The following is a 27,513-nucleotide window of genomic DNA, read 5'->3' on the forward strand; positions in this document are numbered from 1 at the left end:
TCCCTGTGCCTCCAGTCTCCACTTGCACTGCGGGTCAGAGCACCTTCCTACCCACCTTCAGAGGAAGGACTGGGAAGGGGGCTTTGAAATCACAGGGTTTGGTAAAACCCTTAAGTGATATCAATCCTTCCTCCATAGGCCTGATCTGGTTCCCTGTGCCCCCCAGGTCATTTTGTGTGCTGAAGGCATTGCCATTATTGTCATTGTCACTTCTTTGTGGCCCAAAAGGAAACTTGACACCAACTCCCAAGTGCACTGAAGGAAAACAGCACAAAGTCCAGTGAGTCCAGACAGAACTAAAGTTTTCTGAAGGTTGCTGCCATACAAGACTCCCGACCTGCTCATTCCTTTTAAATCAGAATAGAAATAGTCCTTCACACCCAAAGCATGCACGTGGGTTCCTCTAAACTAGAAACGAATCCTGAGACATCAAAGCCACATAAATCATGGGCTTGGCATTTTCCACCAAGTATGCTCAAGATACTGGGCATCAGTGTCGTTGCAGTGGGGTCCAGGATGCAGCTGTGCTGGCACAGGTTCAAACTCATCCTCAGATGGTGCTCTCCCTGTCCAGCAACTCCCAGGAATGGATTTTTGCAGGAAGCAGAGCACGGATGCTTGGACAGAAGGACATATCTTGTCCCCACAAGAAATGCTACGGTGAAGCCTTCATTGCTTCTGCTCCCTGCTGGGAGGGAAGAGATCTACTGTCAGTCCTGGGTTGTGCAACATGAGAAAGGGTCCCTGGTCCTTACTTTGAATGCATAGTTCTTGATGGCCTTAATGACATCGCTGAAGAGGATCTTGGAGGTGAGAGTGTAGCCGTGATAAATGACGGGCTCTGAGTTGGGGCCATCCCAGCAATCCAGCTCCACACAGCGGCAGCCTTTGGTGAGGGCTCTGGAAACAAAGAAGGGACCTGGTTGGATTCTACACCTTCTGCTCCATCTCCAGCTGAGGGTCCATCAGCTGCCTGGGAAGACTGGTGGGAAGTTCAAGGAGCAAGGGAGAAGAAAGGAGCTTGGAAAAACAGGAAAGCAGGTAAAGGATGGGATCAGGTGAAATCAGCATCAGCAAAGAGAGCTCAAGGTTGAGCAAGGAAAGCACAGAAGGATCTGAGAAATAAGGTAGTGAAAGTCCAAGGCAGAATTATCCAAAGATAAGACACAGTGAGTGCCAGATGAGAAAGGACACTCATGATTGTGCCCCAAGTCTTTCCCCAAAGATGGTGAAGAGAAGAGAAAATCAAGAGTGGCTGCAGTGGAAGAATGACAGTCAGCCTTAGAAGCCAGGTCACAAAGCTTGGACGACGTGATTTCTTCATCTAGATCTGACATTGACATGAGAGATGAGTCCTCAGAGCTGGGAGGGAGGGAGGGAGGGAGGCAGCTATGGGAACTCCACCACAGCTGGGGAGACTGCTGAGGGCCAGTTTCCCAAACCAAGTCTACAGATTGAATTTCCACGTGAAATTCCCACCTCTACATATCCATACTTCCATTTCAATTTATTTTCTAATGTAGATTCCCCACCCCATCTGCCTAGGAGCTGGTCTTCTCTCTTTTACAGTAATTCCCTAAACATTTCAGATTACACAACTCCTTTAACTCATTGCAATAGATTCACAGAATCACAGAATGGTTTGGGTTGGAAGGGACCTTAAAGATCATCCAGTTTCAACCCCCTGCGATGGGCAGGGACACCTTCCACTGGACCAGGTTGCTCAGAGCCCCATCCAACCTGGACTTGAACATTTCCAGGGATGGAGCATCGACAGCATCTCTGGGAAACCTGTTCCAGAATCACGGGATTTTTTTTTTACAAGCAAAACATACATCTATAATTTTAAGACTCTGTTAGATGAATTCAAAGTGCTACTGAGAAGTAACTTGTGCCAAATTTCACTCTCTACACTTTTGACCTTGTGACTCTAGACAGTCATTGCTCCTGAGAAAAGGTAAGTCATAAACAAAGACAGAATTGAAGTCCTTGACTGGCTCATAAGGAAACACTGTCTCACCTGATAAAAACAAGGAGTAATGTAAGGTGGGTGTGCAAGTTACTAAAAGGTCACTGTGTCCATCTGGCCATGAGACATCAGTCTCTGTTAAAGGCAGACATAGGTAACACCTAATGCTCTGTGCAGGGGTGCTCTGGGAATATCTGAGATGCTAAAAAGGGACCAGATGTAAGTTACCTGATCACTCATCCTGCTCCATCAGCTCACACCCCATCTCTTTGTTTTGACTGCTCCAACTAGGACTCTCCAAAATAAACCCCAGCATGGTTGTGGGGACAGTCCCTGCCACGGGCCTCTCCCAAAAGGCAGTACAGAGCATAAGCACCATGACACTATGCATCATTTTGGCTCCTTCCAATCCCTATACAGACCTGTAGCTCTATCCCAGGGATCTTCGCATCTTGTTGCACTCTCTCATGCCATGTTTTGGGGAATGCAACAACCCCTCAGCATCATGCTTTGAAAACACCATGCCAGAGGGCTGCAATCCAGCCTCCTTGTGGCTGGAGATATTTTACACTGCTTCCAAATGTACTGATTATACATCTTACACTCAGGTGGTCAGATGAGACCCAGGTCAAAGCGATGCAAAAAGGAGGGCACAGCCAACCTGGTTTGGAAACAGCTCACCCTGGAAACATGGGCCAGCCTACTTTACCTGGTCTGGTGAAAGACTCCTTCTTGATCTCTTGCATCCATCAGCACAGACACTTATGTCTTCTGAAAGAAAGAGGTTAACCTCACAAACGCACACAAACACAAACACACACACTCTTTACCTGATATAGGCCTCTGTGCTGCTTGGCCCTGTGATCTGGTCTTCCATGAGATAGGTGTTGTGTGAGGACGACACCAGGTAGTGACTGAGAGGTTGGGTCATGTCCTGGTAAACTTTCCTGTGGGAGGGGTTGAATATGTTCCCCTCATCCGACAGCAGGTACATCAGGAAACCATCCTTGGTCATGGCGTTGCCCCTCTTGGCTGCCAGGTAAACAGACAGAAAACCCCACACTGAAAATGCGACGCCACCAGGTCATGCCATCACCTTCACCACGGTGCCTCTGCTCTCCAGGGGATCTCAGAGGCAGAATGTGCTCCCCAGGCACTCAGTAACAGCAAAGACATCGATGTTCTCCAGACAAGGATGACACCTTCAGCTGCCTGAAAACGCTTTTAAAGCCCCTTTGCAAGTGTGGCTTTTTTGACACTTACTGTCCTTGATAACATCTTAAAAGCGTCAAAGACAGACCTTACCTCATCTTTCTCTGGAGATTTACAGCATAAAAATCTCTGAGCATTTCAATGTTTCTTTACGCCAACCCAGAGAAGCTGTCGGATGTCTAAACACAGCCAGATAAATCCTGTCTAGATTACCCAATGAAATACATGATTTGGAAAGAGGAAATACAAAATTACTCCCCATTTTAAAGGAACGAGCTAGATCTCAGTCTAATCCTAAAGCCTGACAGTTGCAAAACCTTGTACCTCTCCTAAAGGAATACCAGGAGAGTGGAAAACCAGCCCATGATCCTGAGCTGGTTGCTTGAACGCATCCTCCAAGGTGCTCCAGACTGATGGTTCACCTACATTCTGAGCAGACAGACAGTTCTGGGACTGCCCACCTAAACAGCTGTCACCTCCTTGGCCTCTACTCAGATATCTCATCACCAGATGGCTTTGCAGGTGCCCACCATCAAGAACATCTGCCTCCACTCCAGCTTCTGGAGAACACAAATATTGCTACACTCTCAACCTTGAAAAGCCACATGAGGTCTTGGCATTTGAATAACCGATCTGAGTCTTTCCCTCAGGATTTTCATCATCCTGTAGTCAAAACTGTATCAACCCCTCTCCTGCCACTGCACCCAAAAAAAAACTGAAGAGAGAGATTTCCCAGCCTCTCCTTGAGCAGCTAATGTTCCCCTAGGAGAGTGGTGTTGTAGAAGCAGCTGTGGGGAGAAAATAATACACAGGACTGCAGGAAAAAGCAGCAGCAACACAATTCACAATTCATCAAAAAAGCAAGATTTTGAAGCAAACCAGCCAGGGTTTTCAACCTACCTCTTTCATTGGGCTCATATCTCTGAATTAAGGCAGGGGCAGCAACAACAGCATCTTCTTCCTGCTGCATCTCATAGAGAAACCTCACCAAGTTCTGGCAGGACATGAACCCTTCTGGGTCTGAGTACATTTGGAAGATGCTGTCTATTTCCTTCCTCTCTGTCAGTATCTTGTAAAATTCCTCTATCTCATCATCCTCCAGAGCCTCTGTTTTGGACTTGTCACAGTGCTGTAAACGTAGAGAGGAGAAGGAGTGAAAACCTTCTTTCCTTCTGGCATAGGCCAGCCGTAATCTGCACCAGGGCTACACAACGCAGAACACAAAATAATTGCAAAGAGTTACTGGCCAGTGAGTGAGGAGCACTTGGTCAATGACAAAGGTTCTCTTTGACAAGGCCAATAGCCAAGAAACAGTTACAGTTATTTGTATTTATAGATTATCAGTGTGCTCAAAAGCACCACCCTTGGGTTCCATCACTTGGAGTGCTTCAGTCAGGACAGCTCAAAATAATCTAAGCACAGATCAAGGGTCAAAAGAAATGTAAGTCTTGATCTCAGGAAGAATAAAGGGAACCAATTAACTCTCTTAAATAATGATAGAGAGTATAGCCAAAAATCCCGTAGGTAAAGTGAAAAAAACCCTCCCCTTGACCTTAGTGGCTCAGACTCCAAGAGGCCATCACAACTCACAGTGGTGCTGTTTGCAAAGATGGCATCAAAACCAACTTAAAAACCCCACAACTGCTAAACATGTGCATGTTTAGATATGAAAAAATTCACCTCTCCATGGAAATCTTCCATTCTCATCCAACACCTGCCAAGTAACAAAATCCCCCTAGATTTCCAATCAGATATAATCTTCTCAAGGAACTGTAGTTCAGATTCTCCAACTTCCTCTGGGGTTTGAACTTTTCCAGTAGATACCATCTCTGACAGAGCACCACAGCCAAGGACTTGATTGACCATGAAAGATTTGGAGCTTGAGATATGCATGTTAATGTCTCCCTACAGGACAGCAGCTTTTCCAATAACAAGTTTTTCCAGCTTATTTAAAATACTCCCAGGTTCTATTTTTCATCAGAAACTTTTTTTTTCCCTGTGGCAAATCCTGATACTAAATTTGTTGTTTGTTCCTAGCAGAATTCTTCAACTTGTCAAACCAGAGGAATTAAATTGCTTTCCGTCTTTGATCCCCTGTGACAGATAGAGCTGTTTTCCTGGCTTTTATGATGAAAATGCATGTCTTAGTTTAACCAGTCACCACACTAATCTCAACCTAGCTATGCCAATGATCTCAGTGATGGCCTTGGTGGCTTTGGCAGTGCCCCAAGATGATAATGAGGGACTTTCATCCCCTGCAAATCCTTTACTATCTATTTATGGAGCACATATAAAACCAAAGAACATTATCATGACACCCAGCATTTCACAAACTGAAGTGACAGAAAAAAAAAGAGTTCAACTTGTTCTGACTTCAGAATCTGCTGGGTAGAAGCTATGGGCTCAAATCAGGGATGGGACAACCTGTGACATGCTCAGTACTAAAAACACCTCCAAATCAGGTTTGAGAGTCCAGGAACTGCTTTTTCCTTGCTGCCTTCTGTGTCTATGATCCTGTTCTGTGGCTCTGGGAGATCCCTCAAACTAAGCCTAGCATGATGCTTAGCAATTGCAAAAGGAATATAAAGAGGGACAGCAGCTGGTGGAGACGGCAGGGATCTCCTGAATTACAAATGTTCTTTTTTTTAAGACATGACAGGGAAAATGACAAGATACTTCTTCTAGAAAACTGGCATTTTAAGTGGTGTGCCTCGGGACATTTATTCATTAGTTGCCATTAAAGGCTGTGATGAAAACAGGACAACAGCGCTGGCACCAAACTCCAGGACAGATCAGATGCACGGTATAAAAGTGGGTTCCTTCTGCTTTGACTACAAGAGGTCCAAATCAGAAAGAGAATCTCAACCCAAAATACCATGTTTGTATCACAAGCCATGGGTCCTGAATGACCCTCGGCCTGCCTGCAAAAACACCTTTCTGATGCACCAGAATGAATATTCAAGTTGAAATGAAGTGAGCAATGAGAGGAGCTTTGCATAACTTCCGGTTGCATTGCAAATGTTTTACTCAGGTGTCTCAAACCTAGATGTGGACACAGAGCCATGTGATGAAAGGCAAGAATAATGTGAGAAGGTGCCCTGCAGCCCCCTCTTGAGCCCTTCCTTCCTGTGACTAAATGAAGAAAAACTCACTGAGACTAAAAGATCACCCTTTAATAGGCTGTAATGCCCCAGTCCATCTAAGCTGAGGCAGGATGCAAACTGAAAATGTAATTGCTTTAGGAGCAAGACAGACCCTTCCTGGAGGCAAATCAGTGCTCAGAAGATCTGAATTAACCTCCAAAGAACCTCTCTTTCCAGTGGCTATAGAGGAAACTTAACAATTACTTGCCTAATGATGGTACTTCAACTAACTCTCTGCATTTCAATGGGTTGAATCAAGGCTTAGCAATTACTTGGAGTCTTTATGCAAAAAGGATTCATTTAATCAAGTTTCCTCTCCTAGAGGTCCCTTGTAACTACTGTGACAGCAGAGGAGGTCCATTAAATGAGAGGAGACTGTGCCTCTAAAATAAAAAATTCAAGTTAAAAAAAAATTAAAAAAAAAAAAAGCAAACCAAGGATGATTTTTTTCAGGTTGTTGTTGATGTGTGAAGATGCAGGAGTGATTCATCTCCTATATGTGAGATGCATCCTTTAGGATGAGGACATTCACACCCTGGTCCCTACTGGCTTCACCTGCACAGACTGCAAGGGAAGTGTTGGCAAGTGCTTCCAATGGAAACATACAACTCAATCAGTGGATTCCCAGCCTTATTTCCATTCCTCCAGGATCTTCCTGGGCAGGAAATAAAGGATGGGATACACCAGCCAGAGTGAGCAGTACAACTGGAATATTGTGCAAGCTGAAATTCTTTAAGATCTGCTGATGACCTTCCCTCCAATTCTTGCAGAGTTACCAGTGAGATGTATATAAAGCAAGGATTAGGAAACTTGGACCTCCTTTGGGGGAAAGCTGCCTGCTCACAGGGAGGAGCAGGAGAACTCCTGCCCAGTGCCCAAAACCACCCACGTGTTTACCACTAATCAGAAAAAAACATTTGTAAAACTGCACACCCATTAATTAAAATCCTGCTTGAGACAGGATGGAAGTTTGGAAATTATCCAGATGTTTTATCTCACCTCAGCAGGATGGATTCTCTAGAGAACAACCAAAACCTTAACAACTGAGAAATTTTCATCCCTTTCTTATCTTTTGATAGGCTCAGCCAGCAAGCTGAATCTTGAGAATTTAGGAGTGTACATCCCTGACCAGATTAAGTATGCCCTGGGAGTATTAAATCAATCAGACTAGTCCAGGCTTGGGTGCAATGTTACGTATTTATCATGAATCTGGAAAGGTTTTTCTCTTATTTTGCACTTCTTTTTTTGTTGTTTATACCTGTCACTTGGCACCCACCTCCTCTGGGAAGCTGAGGATCTGGTATCACAGTTGTAACCAAACAAATTTCAGCCAGACATAGGCATTGCCATACAGTTATGGCACACAAAACTTCTGAAACCCCTGGGAATTGAACTTTGCTTCCCTTTTTCTTGCATTATCCATGTTTGCATTTCATTTTCTTCATCGTGGCAAAATTAGGCATCAATTATGAAGAAAGACCTTAACACAACCTCATCAAAAGCATTGTGCTGGCCTAACTTGGCGGGAATCAATTATTCTGAGCAATAAACTACTGAGCACCAAAACCTGAGTGTCCTTCCTTGGTACAAGAAAAGAAGCCAGGAGTTCACTTTAGGTGGGGTCTCCAACCCAAGCTGAAAGCCGTGGGAGACCTTGACCTCAGCCAACAGCAAACGCTTTTTCTGCTTGCTCCCATTACCTGGAAAATCTTCTTGGCATGGTAGTCATCGACCTCAATGTTCACTTCTTTCAGGAAGTCTTTGAGCTCTTTCAGGCTCATCTTGTTGTCTTTGTTTTTGTCAGCTTTCCGCAGGCAGGTGTGAATCCAGCTGCAGGGGGATGTAAGGAAATCTTTCCAGGTCAGTGCCTAGCCTAAACACCTAAATACCTTCTGCTGCACGTGGCAGGGGGGAAATCCTCTTCTAAAGGCTCTGAGCCAGCTCTCCAGCTGCTGTAAATCAGCGTGGGCCCACTGAGCAGCTGACACCACCTCACCTTCTGCTCCCACAGAGCACAGTGGTGCCTCGGCAGAAGGAAAATGAGCTGTGATACAACTGATCATGACCCGGGTGAAGCTTTTCACCATCTGGCCAAGGCTGGAGCAGCTCTCTTTACCCTGCAGGAGTTTCTGGCCGCAGCCAGAAACAGTCTGACTTCTCTTTTATGGCAGAAAGTACATTCTGCTCCAGATGGTGAAAAGGGGATAAAGGAAAGAATGAAAAGAGTTCCCAAGAGGAGCTCGGTAAATTGATTGTCACAGATTTGTTCAAAATTCAGTGTATCCCAGTGAACACTGAGCCCCAAAAGAAGCATCAATAATAATTTTTGAACTCACCTTCAGCATATTTTTAGGCATTTCTACCTGTATATCCTAAGAACTTTGTTGTGAGCAGAATCAAACCAAACTTTGTGGGTTCTTGGCTTCCCCTGATGAAATGCACGGGGTCTGTTACTGTGTTGTAGTGTGACAATATTTCATAAGAGCTTGAGTTTTAATCACTATAGTATATCCATGGATCTGGAGTAACTGCTGTAAGAATGATCTTTTCAATGTGATTCCAGATAATTTGAGCTGGGTCTCCCAATTTCTTTCAGCCTCTTAGGAAAATCATGTTAGACAGCTGAGACACACTGCAGTTTTAAACACCAAAAAACCCCATGCTTCTTCCATCATGGAACTGACTGCCTAATTTGCTTTACTGTCAAATAAGAAAGGTCATCCAGAAAAATATCTACTTTTCAATAGGAAAAAAAAATGATCAAAGTAAGAATTTGATCTCCAAGAATAACGTTCCATGTCACATAGGAAACAATGCTTCAAGCTCATTCCAGAAAAACTTTAAAAAATTATGCCCAATCTGAATGTTAATCAGTGTAAAGCTCAGGATTAGCAAATACCAGCTGAGGCATATAGTGCTGTAACATTTAAACTGGGCCTTTCAGAATGACCCCAAAAAAGGGCATTAACAGCCATAGGGGCTGCAGACATAACCCTGAAACTGTTCACCAGAGCTACCCCTGCACTGGAATAGTTCCTAGTGATGGAGATATGTATAAATTGTTAGTGAGTATTGTTTGTCTCATGGAAAGCTGAACTTTCTGACTTTAAAAATCTTGGCAGGTGCTAAGCAATGACCTCACCCTGCATCCGTCTTAGCCTGGTAATATTAATATTCCCCTTCTTTAGACATGGAAACCAAAATAAAGAGAGGCTGCATTTCCCAAGGACGCTCCAGAGCCCTGAACCAGGGTCTGGCTTGAACTGATTCGTCCCAGAAAATCAAGTTTGAGTCATGAAGCTCCCAAGAGCAGAGCATGCTGTGCTGGGAGCACACCACACCCATCCCAGGGTGCAGAACACCCCCTTCACCAGCTCTGCTCCAGAGAGGGTCTGCTCAGACTGTCACCCTGGTGCCACCCACTCACACCTGACCCTGCACCTCGGGTCCCCTTTCCAGCCTTCCCTAAAAACAACAGGCAGGAGGAACGCCCAAGTCTGGTGAGCCAAGACGAAATCCAGTCTGCCACAGCCAGAGGTGAGCAGCAGGGGTGGACAAAACTACTCTTTTGTGCATAGAAACTACTAGTTTTGTGCTAATCACTGCAAAAAACCCACATTTTTTTTTTTAAGAGTCTGCATAATCTCCTCTGATAATGAGCACCCAGAGGTCATGCATGTACCCACAGTCCTCTCTGGCAGGCAAAATGTGGGGCAGTAAATGCACCTGCAAAAGAGTATGCCCAGGTCCTGCCTGTGAGTGGAGGATGCTTTTCTCTTAGATCCCTTCCCAGGAGGCTGAGAAATGCAGGAGGGAGATCAGAGAGCCCAGGAAGAGCCCAGGCACACACAGTGGGTCCTCTCGCTGCAAGGGCAAGCAGCAAAGAGGGAAAAAGGAGAGTACAGACAACTGAGGTCTCAGCCTGTTATTCCAGTAAATAGCAGTATTCTGGCCCCAAAATACCCAAACTCTCCATCCATCTGGATCCCCTCAGCTTTGGGATAGCTTAGAGGAGCTGGATGAACTAAGCACTTCAACTGGAAATCCTCTCATCTGGTACAAACACCATTTTTCACTCCTGGCTGTGGGTCTTCCTTTCACCTTATGCCCCACTGTGGGCCTGGGTGGACAAGGAAGGAGCTGCTCCCATTTCTGTATACATCCAGGGACAGCCTGCCTCCTGCCTCTTGTTTTTAAAGGATATGCCAGCTCCAGGGCTACCAGTTTTCTATTAGTTTCAGTCATCCCTCTTTGGTTTCTGTCTGGCAGATATCCCATGAATGTGCTCAGAGCAGAAATGCTGCAGAACTTCTGGTAAGTGCTTTCAGACCAGAAGAAAAGCTCACACATAAACCTCAGAACCGAAGCAGACGCTGCCACCCTGCTCAAATGAAAAGTCCTCTGTATTTTCTGGTCTAAAGTCTTCCCTGCACACATACCTGCAATATTTGCTAAACAACCTATGCCAGCTTGCTGCAAGGTTGAATCTGAGGCTTATTAAAACAGAACTCTGTGTATAAGAACATCAGAAAGGCTCATCAATCATGTGGGAGTTTTATCTGTGTAGGAATATAGGACTGGAAAAGTACTTAAGACACTGAACCAAGTCCCTTTCTACCACAGGCAACTCCATTGCATTCCAAACTGAATGAGCCCCATCTGAAACCAGCAGAGTTTTTACTTTCAATCTTTTTTTTTCAAAACCTTGCACATTCCTTACTTGTTTTGCAAGGCTTTGAGATGTTGAAAAAGATGCCCTGCCAGGCATTTCTCCAGTCATGGGGGACAGGCAGGGGACACAGCACTTCTCATCTCCTGACTCTTCCCCTTCTGTGCTCACAGATGCGGAGAACACTCCTGAGGTTTAAGGAAGATCTGAGCAAGCCCACGCTGCCAAGCAAACCCAGTGAAGGCAGACTAAATTTAAAATCCCAGGCTTTAATTAAACATCATCAAATTTCAAATGAGAAATCATGCTGTTCTGTAATTCCAGGTTACGTTAAATGGCCTGAGACAAGCCCAGATTGGAAGCCAGCACTGCACAGTAATTACTCTTCCAGAAATATGGTTTGCCTACCCACCCTATTTAGCTTCGATTCTGCTTTCCAAAGACAGAAAGGCACTTTTCCATGCTGGAAATTTACAGCCTTCTTCCTTTGAAAATGTCATTGTTATTTTTCCCCCCTTAACAATCTTGTCTCTTCTTATGGGCAAGTTTTTCAGCAACATATTTAACTTGATATGCTCCAGGGACAACTTTCTGCAGCCCAGATTTTCCCCTACACACTGTGGGGTGGCTGAGGAGTGACCTTACAGCCCAGAGCTTGAAAAACCATCCAAAAAAGACACTCATAGTGCAGGAGATAAACAGGACATCCCAGGCACTTCAGAACTAACGGAGTCTGATTCCTTTAAGTGAACAGCACTGAGGCTGTGAAAGTGCTTCTCAGACTTCAGAGAATCCACAGAAGAGTGAAGCCTGATGAAAGCTCGGCATTTATGCACCATCTCCTTCTCCATCAGTACATTACTACCCAGCAGAGACCCCACATGGAGTGAAGACTTAACTGAGGGCAAGACTTCCTGGTGCCTGCTCAGACTCGAGCTCCAGCTCTGTGATTTTGCCCAGCTGAGGATTTTGCATCCCCCCTCTTCTCTGATGTTTGGTGTCAAACAAGCCATGAATCCCACCCAGCCCTCTCAGCTGAGAGTGCTATCAGCTTTCCTCTCTGATAGCTGAACCTTTGGGAATCTTAAAGGAACTTAATATTTTACAACTTCTGTGGCTCTGTCAAATCAGGGTGAAATCAGCCAACAGGTTCAGATGTCATGGTCAGAGTCTCAGACACACAGGGACTGAAGAAAATCCATCCAAAACTGCACCCACAGATATTCTCTCTTTTTAAACATGAAATCTCTGTTTGCAAAGCAACTTATTGAGTGAAATGCAGCCCCAGGGAAAATTCCCTGTGAATTCAGCAGAGCCAGGATTTCACCCAATAACCAACCCCTCTCCATTTCATAACAAATTCACCCTCCTTTCCTGCTCTATGCCTTTTCCTTTCTGATCTCTGCATTGTCACCAGAGCAACTGCAGATTTTTTCAGGGCAAAACTTCCTCCCATGCTGAGGCAAATAAGGAGTAATTTCACTCAAATCAGTGGAGCTACCCTGGAGTAAATTTGGCAGTGAGAAGAGGAGAATCAGTTCCCTCTCCTTGTATTACCAAGAAACACGGTAAACAGTACGGGCTTTTCATGCCTTGACAAGAAGTGCCTGTCCTGGTGTTTACTTCAATGCAAGTGAAACAGACCCCTGAAGAACACAAAAAAATAATGATTGTTTTATCTGGAGCTCCATGAAAGAAGCAATTCTTTGCTTAAGGAGCTACATTAAGCCTGACTCCACTCTTGCTGGTATCATTGTAAAACAGGGGGTGGAAAAAGCATTGGAAACCAGGGAGCTTGCCTGGGTGCAGAGTGAAAATCCAGTGCCCGGGGCCAACAGGGAAAAAAGGAGGTTAGCCTACTGTCCCCACCCACAGGGAAAGACAAGTGCATCTTTGTCTGTGATTAATCACTTTATAAGGCAAAGGATACTGTTGGAGTTTCTGTTTCTGGTTCATGGAGTTGCTGTGGGCTATGATTTTCCCAAGGCCGGCGATCCAGTGGTTGGCATCATCCTCTGAACTCGCAATGAGGTCCAGGTTTTTCCGCTGGTCTTTGAAGATGATGGAAAAGCAGCGATACTCTGGGACATCCTTGGCATATTTTTCCATACCTTCTGTTTTATGGCCTGACCTCACATCCCGAATATCTTCAATGGAGACTGTGGAAAGAAAGCAGAGCCTGCTGTCAGCAGGGGTTCAGTCAGCCTTATCTCTACTTGGTGAGAGATAGTAAAAAATTACTCTTTCTCCTTTTCCTGAAACCTCTGGAGGGTTCCCTTCCCTTTCCCCCCTTCCCCAAGCTTTGGTACTAAAGAAAACTCAACTCAAAAGGACCAGAAAGAGCAAGAAATTTTAAAAAGAAAACCTCTTTCCTCATGTTCTTTACTTGACAAAGAAGCAGAATATGCCCTAGGTGCCATATTGTGATGTCCTGTTTATGAGACACAAATCACTGCCAAGAGTTTGGTTCCAAGCCCTTGGAGCATCCCTGACTTGAGCATCCATCAACTCATCCCCCCTGAGAATGGGGAGAGTGGAGCTGTGCCTCCCTGTGATCATCACCCCACAGGAAAATCCTAGAACCACACAATGGTTTGGGTTGGAAGGGACCATAAAGATCATCCAGTTCCAACCCCCTGCCATGGGCAGGGACACCTTCCACTGGATCAGGCTGCTCCGAGCTGTGTCCAGCCTGGCCTTGAACAATTCCAGGGATGAGAAGTCCACAGTCTCTCTGGGCAAAATAAGAGGTGACTTCAGTAAGAGGAGGGTAGGGAACAAAACTATCCTTCTTTAGATTGCAAAAAGAGTGAGAAGGTAAAATTTAAGAACCCATCTGTTCCTCTCAGTCAAATGCGTGCAAATTAAGGAGGCAAAGACCAAAGCTTCAGAGCAGTCTGGTGTCACCCATACTCCATCCTAACCCCTGCCAAGGGCAGACTTTATCTTCTTTGCTGAAAGAAAGGAAAACACTGTTTTCAAGATCATCCTTCCCCATTTCCATCTCTGCTCTTCAGCTGGTGGAAATGAAGGCTGAAGTTGCTCCAAGTTTGCAAAATGCACATACAAGGCAATCCAGAAGGAGCAGTGTATTAAGAGACTTGTATTAAACAAATGTAAGTAACAGAATCAACCCTAAAATGCCCTTGAGAGCAATCAGTGCCCTCAAACTGGGCTGAAATCAGGCAAGCTCCCAGCAGCACCCACAGCCTCTGCTTGTCTTTCAAGGGTCACTTCATGCATCTACGAAACACTGGCACAAGTTGCCCCGAGCAGTTGTGGATGCCCCATCCCTGGAAGTGCTCAAGGCCAGGTTGGACGGGGCTTGGAGCAACCTAGTCTGGAACTTTGTTAAAAAGCAGTGCATGAGTATAAAATATCCCCAAAGTTTAGCTGAACAGGAGAAACTTGCCTTTAAGCATCCATTTCACCATTAAAGTGCCCAGTTCATTCAAAGTCAACACTGTAGAAAAAACCAACTCAGTATCCACCTTCACATTTTTGGCATGGCTGCCTTGGGATCATCCAAAGTTCATCAGATGCTCATTAGAGGATTGAAAACTTTCCTTTTTTCCCAGACCAGTCATGATAATGCTCAGGTGCTGGGGAAAAAGACATTTTAAAACCACCCAAAATTTCAATCTTCAAAAATCAGTGACTTTCTAAAAGCACCACTTAACATTTGCTTCAAGTTCTCACCAGATGCTGGGGTGGTCAAACACCTTCCACAGCACTTTGCTGGTTTGGTTTCTATACAAGAACACACCATGAGGAGCTCCCTGGAGCTGGCAAAGCTCCTCCCTGACAATTATGAGCCGTTTTCTTTGTGTGGTCTTTGATTATCACTTCGTAAAGGCCAACAGTTGATCATCTGAGGGGAAGGGAGGAAAAGGTTGGGTTGGGCTGGGCTGCTGTAGAATTATGTTATCTGGCCAATTTACCTTTGAGTGAAAGTTCATGGGTTTGAGTCCTAAAACCAGCTCAGAAAGAAAAGGGCTGCAATTCCCCCACAGCTGGGCCTTGCTGGTGACCTTGCCCTTCAACCAGGACATTAATCAAATTATAGTGGTTGTGCCTCAGGTAGAACTTCACCTTGAATGTAAAGCCTGCTATTGTGTTTGGCCAGATTCAGCTCAATCAGAAAGTCTAAAGTTTAGTCAGGCTTCTTTTATACCCAGTGGGAAATAAAGCAGCTTTTGGAACACAAGTGTTCCGTCCCATTCAAACAAAAACTTCAGGGTAAGATAAGTCACACCCTGAATCCACGGCTACAGTGGACCCTTGACCAGAAAGGAAGTGCAGGCTGGGCATCTCAGATTGTCCGTAAGTAGGGGATTCTCCTCCTCTCTGGGTCTCTTCTGCTTATGGCAGTGAAGTGGAAGGATCATCCTGTTATTCCTCTTCACCTGCCAGCTGCTCACCACTGCTTGGCTCACAAGAGTTATTGTCCTGCAGAATGGCTCGTTAGTCTGCTTGTGCAATCAGTCCCTAAACTTTGGGTTGGCAATGGCCTCATGTTTCCAAGACCAGAAAATCTGATGTTAAATATTGGAAATTTAGAATGGATTCTTTGGAAACCATTACGTGGCTGCATGAATCCACTGGAAAAGAGAGCTGTGTGGGAGGAAAAAAAGATTGAAAACCTGTGTCTGGAAGGGCTGCCTTGATCTCTTCAGGGTGTGCTGAGAAGAGGATGATGGAGATAAAAGAGCTCCTCAATACAGAAAAGGTGCAAGGATGGCTGAGGAGCAGGACTGGTGTCTATTGTAGTCACACAAGAGACACGGAGAGAAACTATCACCACAGGAACTGTTCAAAAAGCAGGGTAAGGAAGGACACTTTTTATAGCTTTCCATAGCTTGGGTTGTGTGTACTGTTGTCATCTATCAATAAAAAAAGCTGAAGCCAAAGGACTCAGCCCAAGCCATCTGCTAAAGTTATCTCTTCTCTGGAAAATCTTAACCCAGCATGAGTACTTTATCAGCTGCTCCCAGACAGCCAGTGTACTTTATTAGCAGTCCCAAACCAACTGTGTGTTCAGCTGAGCTATCTGCAAGGAGAAATCAAAAATATCCAGGGGACAGACACGTTTCACAGCAAAGGAACACTCACAGCAAACAGCCATCAATCCCATCTCCCTGCAGCCTCCCTGTTCCTTCCCCATCACGCCACAGCGGGGAGATAACCACAAGCAGAAGAGAATCTGGAAAGTTTGCATCTACTTCTGCGTGTTTGCGTCTGCTGAAGAGGTGGTTTGCAGACAGCCCAAAATATGACGCACAACACAAGGAAGCCTGTGTTCTTCCTGGCCTCCCGACACCGACTCACACAGGTTACATCCTGGTCAGCCTTCCTGGCTGCTGTGGATGCTGCTCGGGCAGCCAAAGGCTCCCCAGTGCCATGGACATACAGCAGCATATCCTGGAGCCAGTGAAATTCCTCCTGTCTGAACTACTCTCAAGGAGATGTTGAGAACTTTCTTTGTAACCCTCCTTTCAGTTTCCATCACTGGATCCTGCTCTTGTGCTTCTCCCTTGCCGATTTTCAGCCCCGCACCCTTTTCCCCTTTCCCCCCTGGCATCAGCAGGCAGGGATGACTCAGGCCCTCAGGATTCTTTTGACAGCCATGATATTTTAAAGCAACCAACATGTATCTTTTGAGTGTCTCTTTTGATTTGGATTTCTCTCTTCATGGCTTTCAAGAAGCTTGGAGTTACACTTGCAAACTCATCTCCTCGTGCAGAAGGAACACCTCTTAAAGGAAATCAACTGCGTGATCTTTAAGGTCCTTTCCAACCCAAGCCACTCTATGATTCTGGTGTAGAAGAGCCAGAAGGATGAGCCTGACAACATTCCTAATGATGAGAGCACTTCTCTGAGAGATCAGCCCTTGCCTCTCCATCTCCTCTCTCATCCCTGTTCCACAACTGAAATGTCCAGACTGTGCTGGAAGCATGAACAGTAAACTCTCTGGTAATCCTAAGGAATACAGGGAAAGGAGGAACAGAGGCAGAGAACAATCCTTTTGTTTTCTTCCTGTTTGATAGGCAGTCCTTTGAGATGAGACATTTTGTCAAGAGTATTTGTCAAGAGAGAAAATAATAAACTGAACCCACATCTCCTGCAAGCTACTGAGCATGTGAAGGACAAGGACTGACAGGTGTTTCTCTTTTCTTGTGCCTTTGCTGATGAAGTGGGAGAAGAGGGTCACTGTATGGGCACTGCCAAAACAGCGTTCCTCGAGTTACTGCTTAGGGAAGGGGGGCAGCTTTTCACTCTGGGGGAAGAACTCCTCAGATCCTTTCCTTATCCTACCCCCGTCAGAAACAGGGGACCTCTGCAATGTGGCATTCAGTCACATTTAATTATTCCATCCCACTCTAATTGGCTCAGTAAGTCACTTCTGTTTACTGTCAAGAAATGCAGATGAGAAGTGTGCTCAGCCGTACAGAGCCTGCACGCCATCCCGCATGCCTGCAGAAAGGCCAGACCCCCACCAGCTGCACCTTGGCTCAGCATCTTGTCAGGAACAGATGAAAGCTGCTACCTGACCCCAGGACCATCCTGCAGAGACACTACATGGATTTCACAACATGCTGAGTGCACCCCGTGTGCTGCTCCTCGCTTTGGTTTCACCCCGGCAAGAGCTGTTCAGCTGACTTTGGTTTCACCAGGGGTGGCTGATGCTAATGGCCAAACGCAGCTGGGATCAGGACATTTGTAACCAGTGGGATCTGGAGCTCTGTCAGCTCCCTGGGCTGGGAATACCAAAGGCCATCCATCACCCTCATCCCTGAGGGATACTTTAACATAATGACTCACGGGTGGGTTCAGCGTGAGCCCCCTGTGCCGTGCCTTCCTAGCCCTGGCAGCACTGCTCTTTTATCTCCCCGGGTGTGAACTACGGCAGGTCCCAGCTGCTGATTCCTCATCCATTCTCTTCTCCACTCCCCCTCCACCGACATGCTCAGCAGGTTGTTCTAACTCAAGATCTGCTGCACAGCAGTCCGCCCTCGTTGCTGGCGTGTGCCCACCAGCTGACAACCAGCGAGACAATGCACATGCAATTTTACAGGTTGTTTGCAAATACCTTTTAATGTAAGGTCTTTACCCAATCTTTCAGTCTACCCATCATGGCTTAGGGCCTTAAGGCAAAGAGAGTGATCTCTATTTACATTCCTTCCACACAAGCAGGGCCCTGCAAACTATTTTGGCGACCAGTTCCTACTTCCTCTGCCATCCACAGCACTGCTAAATTTGGATCTGAGGCTCTCAACACTTCTGCCTTTGCATTTAACATATGCTACAGAGAATAAGGTCAATATTTGTCAGCACACTGCCTGTGATGAAAACTGACCAGCGACGCCCGCGGTGGCCTGATTCAAAACTCAATCGAAGAAACAGGCAGCTCTGCCTCTGAAATGACGTGGTTTATGGCTTGAGCAATTTTGATAAAAACTAATGAGACCCACAGACAGACGGTTTTGTTTTCGCAGCTGACGGCCGCCTTGCATAACGCATTCGCATCAGCAAATATTTTTTCCAAGGGTAAATACATGTCTGACCACGAAAGCAATTATTCCTCAAGAAACTGCAAAAGGAAGCTGTCAGTGCAGCCAGCTACCTGCTGTGTGCACACAGGTTGCTGAGAGTTTCTGTTGACTTTAGACACTTATCAGGGACAATTTCAAGCTTTTGCTTCTTGACTCAAGCAAACACAGAGCAATATTACATCCTTCCTGTTCCTCTGCAAGCAAGTTCAGGACATTAATTCAGTGGAGACAATAATTTATTCTTCCACAAAAGTGGTATGGTATGTTCACTGCATGGCATTTTAAGGACATCCATAAATTTCACAGCAAGCCAAAAGCAAAGGAAAAAGTTTTCTGCTGAACACAGGTCTTAGCCTATAAACATAAACCTTTTGTTCTATGATTAAACCAAGCAAAAATACCCTATAACTGTGCCAGAAGTCAGAGGAACAGGAAAAAATTCTTTGCATTTTTAATAGTAACAGTAAATAATTAACAGATCAAAATATCAATTTCATGACTTTAAGTAATAATACAATCATCACTTGCAACACTCAGTAGTGCAACTGAATTTAGCTCACCTCCCAAAACTGATTATTTTAATCAAAACACAGAAAAAAAAAATATCCAACAATAGTAGTTTTTACGTTAGCTTTTGGGCAGAAATGGAAACATTTCAGTTACAACTCCTGACGTTCTCTCTTGACTTCACTGCTCGTGACTCAACGACGTAGCCCCAGTGAGTCATTCCTGGTTCAGCGTGTGAAACTCGTTCACGGCTGGCAAGGAAAACATCACCTCCCTGAGCCTCCAGGAGAGACACAGTGCAGGAGATAGCAAAGCACCATCCCTGGGGCCCCGCTGCAGCACCCCTAAACTTAATTGACTCGTTCAGCCTTTTCCTTCTGCCTTTGAATACCCTGTTTCTCCACCAAGTGCTCAAAAGGATGATTCACTGGAAAGTTTTCAACCATTCCCACAAATCCCTGAGTTGAGAGAGTTTTTAAAGGGATTGAGTCTGGCTTAAGTGCGCTCACACTAGGGATTACAGCTGGTTTAAGAAAATACTTTCAAAAATCAATTTCATTGAAAGCAGCAAATGCCTTTTTGCTCTTTTTTTTTCACCTAGATGAGATCTGATATTTGACCACAGATAAACAAGACAGTGCTACTGACAGGCTGCTGCTCCTGCAATCGAGTCCCTCTGCTCCCTTTGGCTCTCCTCCCTCATCACCACAGTGATGCTCAGGAGTGCATTGCCTCAGAATGAACTGATTTTCAGCTCCCTCACACAGATCTTTTCCTTGCCCCAAAACTGTTAATCCTGCCACTTTGACTGTTTTTGGAGCCCAAGGAGAAAGCTGTGGAAAAGCCTCATGGGCCAAAGAAGCATCCACCCTCCTGTGGCCCTATACACCAGTTCAGATAATGAGAGCAGCAGCATGTTTGTCGACCTGGTTGCAGCTCAGACACAGGATGGAGCAGGCTGTGGTGAAAAATGGACTTTTAAAGGTGCTTTTGGGCAGCCCTTGGTGCTCAGCACCCCCATGTTTCTACTGGAGGCAACCACAGTGTACACACAGGGCAGAACATGCTTGTTGGAAAACTGACTTAAGATGCTTCAGGGGTTTTTGGGGAAAAAAAAAGAAAAAAGTCCCCCGGGGCCTAAATAGAACATACTGAAAAATAAGGAATTATTGACAATAAGGAAAAAATTGATTATTCCACCTGCTCAGAAACCATTTTGGAAGGACGGCTTATCCCCAAAGCCCTGTTTGGGTAATGCAGCTATGAAGACAGCATCTAATTTAAATTCCCAGTTGTTTAAAATATTAAAGACAATAAAGGAAGGTACTGGTTGTACCCCGTGTATCTGATCCAGGCAACATCTGCTCCTGTCAGAACCCTGATATGTGGGCTTTTTGAACTTCAGACATCTGAGATTCTCCTGTCCAACCCTGGCAGTCCCCAGTTTTATCTACCAGACTCCACCACACAATGGTTTACAAATAGCTTTTCCACATGGTCATAAGAACACCAACAGGAATAACAAGAAGCTATCCAAACAAAAACATAACCCTTTGTGTACCCAGACTTGGCTCCTCTGAGGTGCATCCATCTCTGTCAGCAATGCTGTGGATAAGATTAGACCTGCAGCTAAACCTCCCAGTTTCCATTCTGCTCGCCCTGTTTTCCATCCTGAAAAGGGAGCTTATCTGCAGCTTTAGAAAGGCTTTGTCCTGGAGAGCAAAGTCAGTGTCTGTTAACAAGGAAGGGTGTCCCTCTGGAGAGACTCGCCCTGAAGTCCCTGATTTTGGGTCTCAAATCCTGACCCTGGACTGTTCCTCTGATGTGACTGCCTTCACACTGGACCAATAAGAAGGCAGCTGTGGTGACAGAGCCTGTCAGAGGCCACAACACAAGTCAGGGGGAATCCATGCTCTACCTGGACCCAAAGCAGCCTGGTGAAGTTGAAAGCTCCAGAATGAAACTCAGACACAGTAATCACTCTGAAAACTTGGGAATGGAAGGACTCAGAGGATCAATAAAAGAGAAAGGCAAGGAGAAACATGACCAGAAGGTTGAGGGAAGTGATTTTGTCCCTCTCCTCTGCTCTCATGATACAACACCTGCAGTACTGCATCCAGCTCTGGGGCCACCAAGGATGTGAACCTGTTGGAGTGAATGAAAAAGATGCTCCAAGGGCTGGAGGCCCTCTGCTCTGGAGACAGGCTGGGAGAGGTGGGGGTGTTCAACCTAAAGAAGAGAAGGCTCCAGGGAGACCTTAGGGCCCCTTCCAGTACCTCAAGGGGCTCCAAGAGATCTGGGGAGGGACTTCGGACAAGAGCCTGGAGCAATGAAACAAAGGGGAACGGCTTCACACTGCCAGATGGCAGGTTTAGATTAGCTATAAGGCAGTAATTCTTTACTGTGAGGGTGGTAAGGCCCTGGCACAGGTTGCCTGGAGAAGCCAGGGCTGCCCCGTCCCTGGCAATGTTCAAGTCCCTTCCAACCAAAACCATTCTATGATTTTATGAAAATGGACCTCCTTGGTGTTATGGCTTGGGACTTGGCAGGAGTCAGTACTCATCTCCCGCTGACTTCCAGGTTCAGGTGCATCTGGAGCAGCCCCAAGGTGTCCCTCCAACCCTCCCAAGTGCTTGGCACCACAAGTGCAGCCACAGGCTCATATCCTGCCAGGAGCATGTGGGACACAGCCTGTTCAGCTCCCACAGCCAGACAGGTGTCAGGGTGCAAAGCCAGTCTGGCCAGAGCCTGGCCAGAGCTTGCCTGCCCAGAGCTGCAAGGACAAGCTCTGCCTCCACTGACTTGTCTCCATTGCTGTTATCCTGATGACAAAAATAAAAAAAGGATCTTTCCTTGGGAAAGGTGTGCCTGCATGGAGCGTCAGGAGCAGGCACGTGCTGTGAGCCAGCAGGTAACATTACTCCATCTCCACGTGTCACTGAGGTCACTCCCAGGGCACAGCAGGTTCTCCTGCCTACAGTGGCACTGCCTGTCTCCAGCAGTGTGGCAATGCTGGCTGTGCCCAGTTACCAAATTGTATCTGTAAATCCACACCCACGCAGGCACACCCCCAGCGTGTGCCCAGAGCCCAGCTCAAAGGGTTTGATCTCACTCTTTTTCATAAAATATAAAATTTTTTATAAAACTTTATTATTTATAAAATACTGTTTTTAAAAAACAGTTGCACCCCCTCTCCCTGCCACTGCCACAGTCATGGATCCACCAGGCTTCTCCAGGCAAACATCAGGGTCCCTGGAGCCACAGCACAAGGATCCCGTCCCATTTACTTCCAAGGACTAGGTGGGCTTAGGACTGTTGCTGTAGGTGCTCTCAGACCCCATAATTTGGAAACTGCTGGCTCAGAGCATAGGAAAGGGAGCTCTGAGAGTCATTTTTCTCAACTTGTGTCCTTATCTGTTTTAGAGCAAGATATATTAGCAAGATTATATATATAGCAAGGTATATATTACCTGGGAAAGGACTTTGGTTTTATATGGGACAGAGCTCAGCAGAGCAGGCGTTCCCAGGCAGCAAACACTCACTGAGGACTCTCTGTTTGCTGTTGCTGTGATGGGTTATTGCACTGGGAGGCCTGAAGAGCCCAGCTGAGCTCAAGACCCTGCCAGGATGGGCATCCAAACACCCAGGAGGGGACAAGCCTCCAACCCAAAGCCTCAGGGGAGGTCTCACTGCAGACTTCCCCTTTCATAAAATAGGAGGGAGAGGGACTTTTTACAAGGGCAGACAGTGATAGACAAGGGGAAACAGTTTTAAACTAATAAAGGAGAGATTTAGATTAGATTATAGAATTAAATTCTTTACTCAGAGTGTGACAAGACACTGGCACTGGTTGCTCAGGGAAGCTGTGGATGCCCCATTCCTGGAAGTGTTCAAGGCCAGGCTGGATGAGGCTTGGAGCAACCTGGGATAGCAGAATGTGTCCCTGCCCACGGCAGGGGGTTGGAACTGGATGATCTTTAAGGTCCCTTTCAGCCCAAACCTTTGTGATTTTATGATTCAAAGCCTTTTACAGTTAGTTAGAGAAAGAAAATGTGTGGAGAATGCACAAAGAGATTAAATGAGGTGCCCAAGGTCATGTGAGAAGAGTGTGGCCATCAGGGTCACAAACCAAACATATTTTATCCTGCTACTTTACTCCTCCTACTGAAAACTTTATCAGTGTTTGTGGGAGGAAGGGAGGTAATTTGGAAGACCCACCCTTCATTTAGTTAATTGTGATCATTACCAAAAAAATTGTGTAATTAACACATTTCAACATGCCATAAAACATTCCATGTTGCTAATTTATCTCCTGGATTTACAAGACTACAATGATTAGTGAAATATGAGAGAAAAAACAGCAGAAAATATGGAGAAATTTGTCAGAAAAATATGAAATGAGAAGAAAAGAAAGATATAAACAGACACACACCCTGCCTGATTCCATTTTGACTGCACAATTGGTTCAGTTTGGTCCCAAGTACAGTGCCAAGCTGGGTGCTGCTGGAACAGAATGGTTTTTCCTGTGCCATATAATGGTGATTGTAGTATCTGGACTTTTTACAACAGGGCAGATCCTGCGTTTCCAAGATAAGGATGAGAAAAGGGTTTCCTCCCCAGAGACATCTCCTGTCAGCCCTTGGATTTCCACATCTCTGCAGCTCCCTTGTGAGGCTTAAATGCCAGTTTTCCCCAGGGCTGCAGGCAGGAAAGGAGCATCCGGGCAGAGCCCACACCACAAATGCTCACACCATGTCTCACACTGAGAATTAGGTCTCGGGCACCTGAGTGACTGAACAATTTGGGGAGGAAACGAGCCAGGAAGGGCTGCTGAGACCAGCACAGCCCACCCCACAATCATTTGAGGCAGCAGATCATGAGCTTGGGCAATGTGGCTGTTCCTGACACGGCGGATTCCTCGTGGCTGTCCCAGAGCTGACAGCATCACTCAGTTTGTGTGTCACAGGACGAATGAAGGACCTGCTCTCATGGCTCCAAGCCCTACCTCCACACCACACCATGGTCCTGCTTCACCCCAGGCACCTCTGAGGAAGCAAACTTTACTCACAGATCTGTGACTCTGGGGATCTCAGCATCTTCTTTGACTCCTGCCATATGGTTTTGCAGTCCTCCTGGAGCTTATAGAACCGCTCCTTTCTCCAGGAGCTTGACTTCACTTTCAGCAGCTGGCTGCCTTTCAGGAGGAACTTCAGGTCCTTGTCATCTTTGAGGCCTGTGGAGAAACAGAAGTGGTAATGTTTTAAGAGACAGTTCAAGAAATGATGCTCAAAGTGTTTTTCCTTCCACAGAGGCAGCCAGGTCTGGGTAGGACAGCAGAGCAGAGAGACCCAGAAATCCCCCACACCACTTCATGATCACAAAAGAGGCTGAAGCCTCGTATGTTTCTTAGTCTGAAGACTTTGTGTTATAATTGTCAAGTGTTTTATAAAGATAAAATATCTCCTTCCCAGCAAATACAGACTACTGTTAGGATGCAAAAACTACAACAAAACCAACAACAGAACAGTAATAACAGAGAAAGGAAAATTGCATAACTTGTAACTGGAATGCTGTCAGGAACTTTCAAGTGATTTCAAATCTATTCTGCAACAAAATTTCCTTTGCGGAAACAGGAATACACAAAGATATTTCTCATCCTGCTCTGGCAAGCAGTGCCTTCCTATCCACGTGGGAATTTTGCTGATCAGATGAAGCTTAGGAGAGAGAAGTTTGGTGACAGGCAGCACCAGATCACTAAGGCAGCAGCAAGGAGCAGCCACGCTCTCCTCATTGCTCAGCCATCCGAAGGGTCCTCGTCTTTCTTACACTACAAGGCCGATGCAATGTCAAGTAATAACAACCAGACCTTCTGGTTGTGGGAACCTTGGATTTCACAACTTAGCCTTGATTCAGGACGGCACTTAGAACATCTAGAGAGGCAACAGGCACCTACCAAGACTTTGAAAACACAGACTTGGCATTCTACATGGTTTTGAGTGTCTCAGCAGTGCATGACTTCACATACCTAAATACCTTGGAGAATCTGTCTCTCAAACCAACCAATGATTACAGATCTGGGCTGAGGAGGGTGAGAGCATGAAACATGAGGAAGACATCCTGGGCTTTCTGTAATAGGCCCCTTGCAGCTCTGTGACACTGCAGGAAAGGCTGTTTCAGAGCTGGTGAAGCAGCATTTAACTCTGCAGTGCTGACCATGCACATCCCAACTCAGTGGGAATTTTTCCAACCTTACCTTGACAGTGCAGGTAGCCACTTGGCCACCCGCAGCCACCTGCCACTCAGCTCCAGGGAAATAGCTCAGTATTAGACAAACATAACGTGGGGTCTCACAAGTAACAATTTTTTATTGCCGTGTCCCCTGTTGGGTTGGGTTGGGTTGGCTCTTCTCTGGGAGACACAGCTGCTTTGAATCACTGGCTTTTAAACAAGGCAAGACAATGAACTACCAAGCACCACTTCAAGCCTGCTTGAAAAACAAAACCATGAGATCTAAGTGGCCAAATTCCCATTCTCCTGACATCCCATACAGGAAACTGAAGCACCAGCTGCTGCAAAACACCAAGGTGGGTCATGGTGGCAGCAGCAAACACCTGCACTGGGAGTTTGTAACTGGGATACACAGGCCTAAAGAGAGCATTTTAAGCTGCCAAAGCCTGAGATTTTCATCAGAGTTAAATACTAGGGGGGTTCAGTGTCCACTTTGTGAACCGCTCACACCATTTACTGATTTTGCAGAGGTCAAGGACCATGCCCAGAGCTGAGCCAGGCTGAAACTTCCAGATTTGAAAGCATCAGAGTGGAAGCTGGAGATCCTGCAAAGGTGGCTTTGGCCTCTCTCTTTCCTCAACATTAAATTAGCTATCTTGTTAATTGTCTTCCCCACTGCAGCATCCCCTGGGCTTCTCAGCTCATGACTGATCTAGAGGTTCCTAAGAGGGGAATTTGAATGCTTCCCCCACTGAAAACCTTAGAAAAAAATTCATGGAGAGAAAAAAAAAAAAAAAAAGCTGTGTCCTGCAAAGCACAGAAGGGTGAAAAGTGGAGGCCAGATAATGGGACCTTGGACAGCATTCCCAGGGCTTGATAAGAGGCCAGATCATCTGGAGGAAGGATCGACAGGACAACACCACAACAGCCTCCCAGGTTCTTGGTCTCCGGAGTTGTGCTGAGCTGGCTTCTGCTCTAAGGCAAAGGTCGTCCAAGTGCACAGACTGCAGCCTCACTAACATCCCTGGGGCTCCCCTCATGGTTCCTGGAGAGGAAATCAACTTCTCCCTTCTCTCTATCCACCCACATTTCTAATCTGGCTCCCAGCCTCATTCTTCCCTTTTCTTCAGATCCCAACCACTGGAAGCATCATTACAAGACTAGGAGGAGGACATGTCACCCTAGGGTGACATGAGGAGGAAAGCAGGAAAACCATCAAATCCTTTGGATGCTTCTGTCCATAAGTATGGAACGAGAAATCCATTTAACCAGGGCACGTTTTGTTCCACAGACCCTGCATGCAGCATCTGTAACGTGTCCTGCTACCAGGACAGCCCAAAGAGCTGCACCAACGTAATAAAGACAAATCTGGATGGGCACAGGTGGTGGCCAAGGGCAGATTCTTCTCCTCCAGACTTGGACCACACAGTTCAGACACAAGATGGAGCTCAGAGCCCTTCATCCCGTTCACCAGCACAGCCCAGTCAGACTAATAGCATGGTCAAAACTCCCCTTCTTCTTCCCAGGATCTAACTATGGGGTGGGAGCAGACCTCCCACTCATCCTTGGCCACTCTGCCTGAGGACCAGGAGAGGTCAAATGATCAGCAAAGGAGGGCACTGGACTTCGCAAGAGCAGGAGGGAAGGATGAAGATGGACGGTGCATGGTGACGGCGTGGCAAAGATAAAAGATGCCAGTGGCAGTGGGAGAAGCCAGGGAGGGGACAGAGACAAGCTTCCCTCTAGGAGACAGCAGGTTTGGCCAGAAAAGGGCAAGAAGGCCAACCATGAGTGTCTAACAGCTCTGACATCCCTTTGACGTGGCATCCTTTCAGACACAGAGCAGTCACCCAGAGACGACCTGTGTCAGTGATGACCCCAAGCCCTGCCTTAGCCACCCAAAGGAAAGAGGGGCATCCCCTTAACGGGGTGTGTGCAGCCTGTGTCAGGCTGCTCAGGGTCTGTCTAACAGCAGTTCAAGCTCACACAGCTGAATTGGACAGGGAAGAGGGCCAGTGCTTTGGGCTCTGCTTCCAATGCTCAACCAAGGACTGGCACAGACTTTTCTTGGGTGAGTCACGGAACTTCTGTATTCCTACCTGCAACAGTGTTTTGTTAGACCAGAGATGCAGCATAAGGCAGTCTGATCTGCTGATACAGGAACCACAAACACACCCCTGATGTGTCACGGTGACATTACTCTCAGCTGGTTATTTTAATTGCTTTCCAGAA

At 46.2% G+C, this 27,513-nt stretch overlaps 1 protein-coding gene across 3 annotated transcripts in view; it reads right to left on the reverse strand.

Annotated features, from left to right (window-relative positions):
• PLCD1 (phospholipase C delta 1) overlaps positions 1-27,513 on the reverse strand; it is a 50,654-nt gene that overhangs the window by 13,522 nt on the left and 9,619 nt on the right. For all 3 annotated transcript variants that reach the window (XM_082298208.1, XM_082298206.1, XM_082298207.1), the window contains exons 2-7: positions 24,122-24,286; positions 12,924-13,152; positions 8,025-8,154; positions 4,082-4,310; positions 2,800-3,001; positions 756-900 (exon numbers count right to left, since the gene is read on the reverse strand). In XM_082298208.1, coding sequence (XP_082154334.1) covers positions 756-900; positions 2,800-3,001; positions 4,082-4,310; positions 8,025-8,154; positions 12,924-13,152; positions 24,122-24,286 — 1,100 coding nt within the window. The remainder of the gene's footprint in view (positions 1-755; positions 901-2,799; positions 3,002-4,081; positions 4,311-8,024; positions 8,155-12,923; positions 13,153-24,121; positions 24,287-27,513) is intronic.

Source organism: Coloeus monedula (genome assembly GCF_965178545.1).
Source record: "Coloeus monedula genome assembly, chromosome: 1".
In the NCBI taxonomy this organism is placed as follows: Eukaryota; Metazoa; Chordata; class Aves; order Passeriformes; family Corvidae; genus Coloeus; species Coloeus monedula.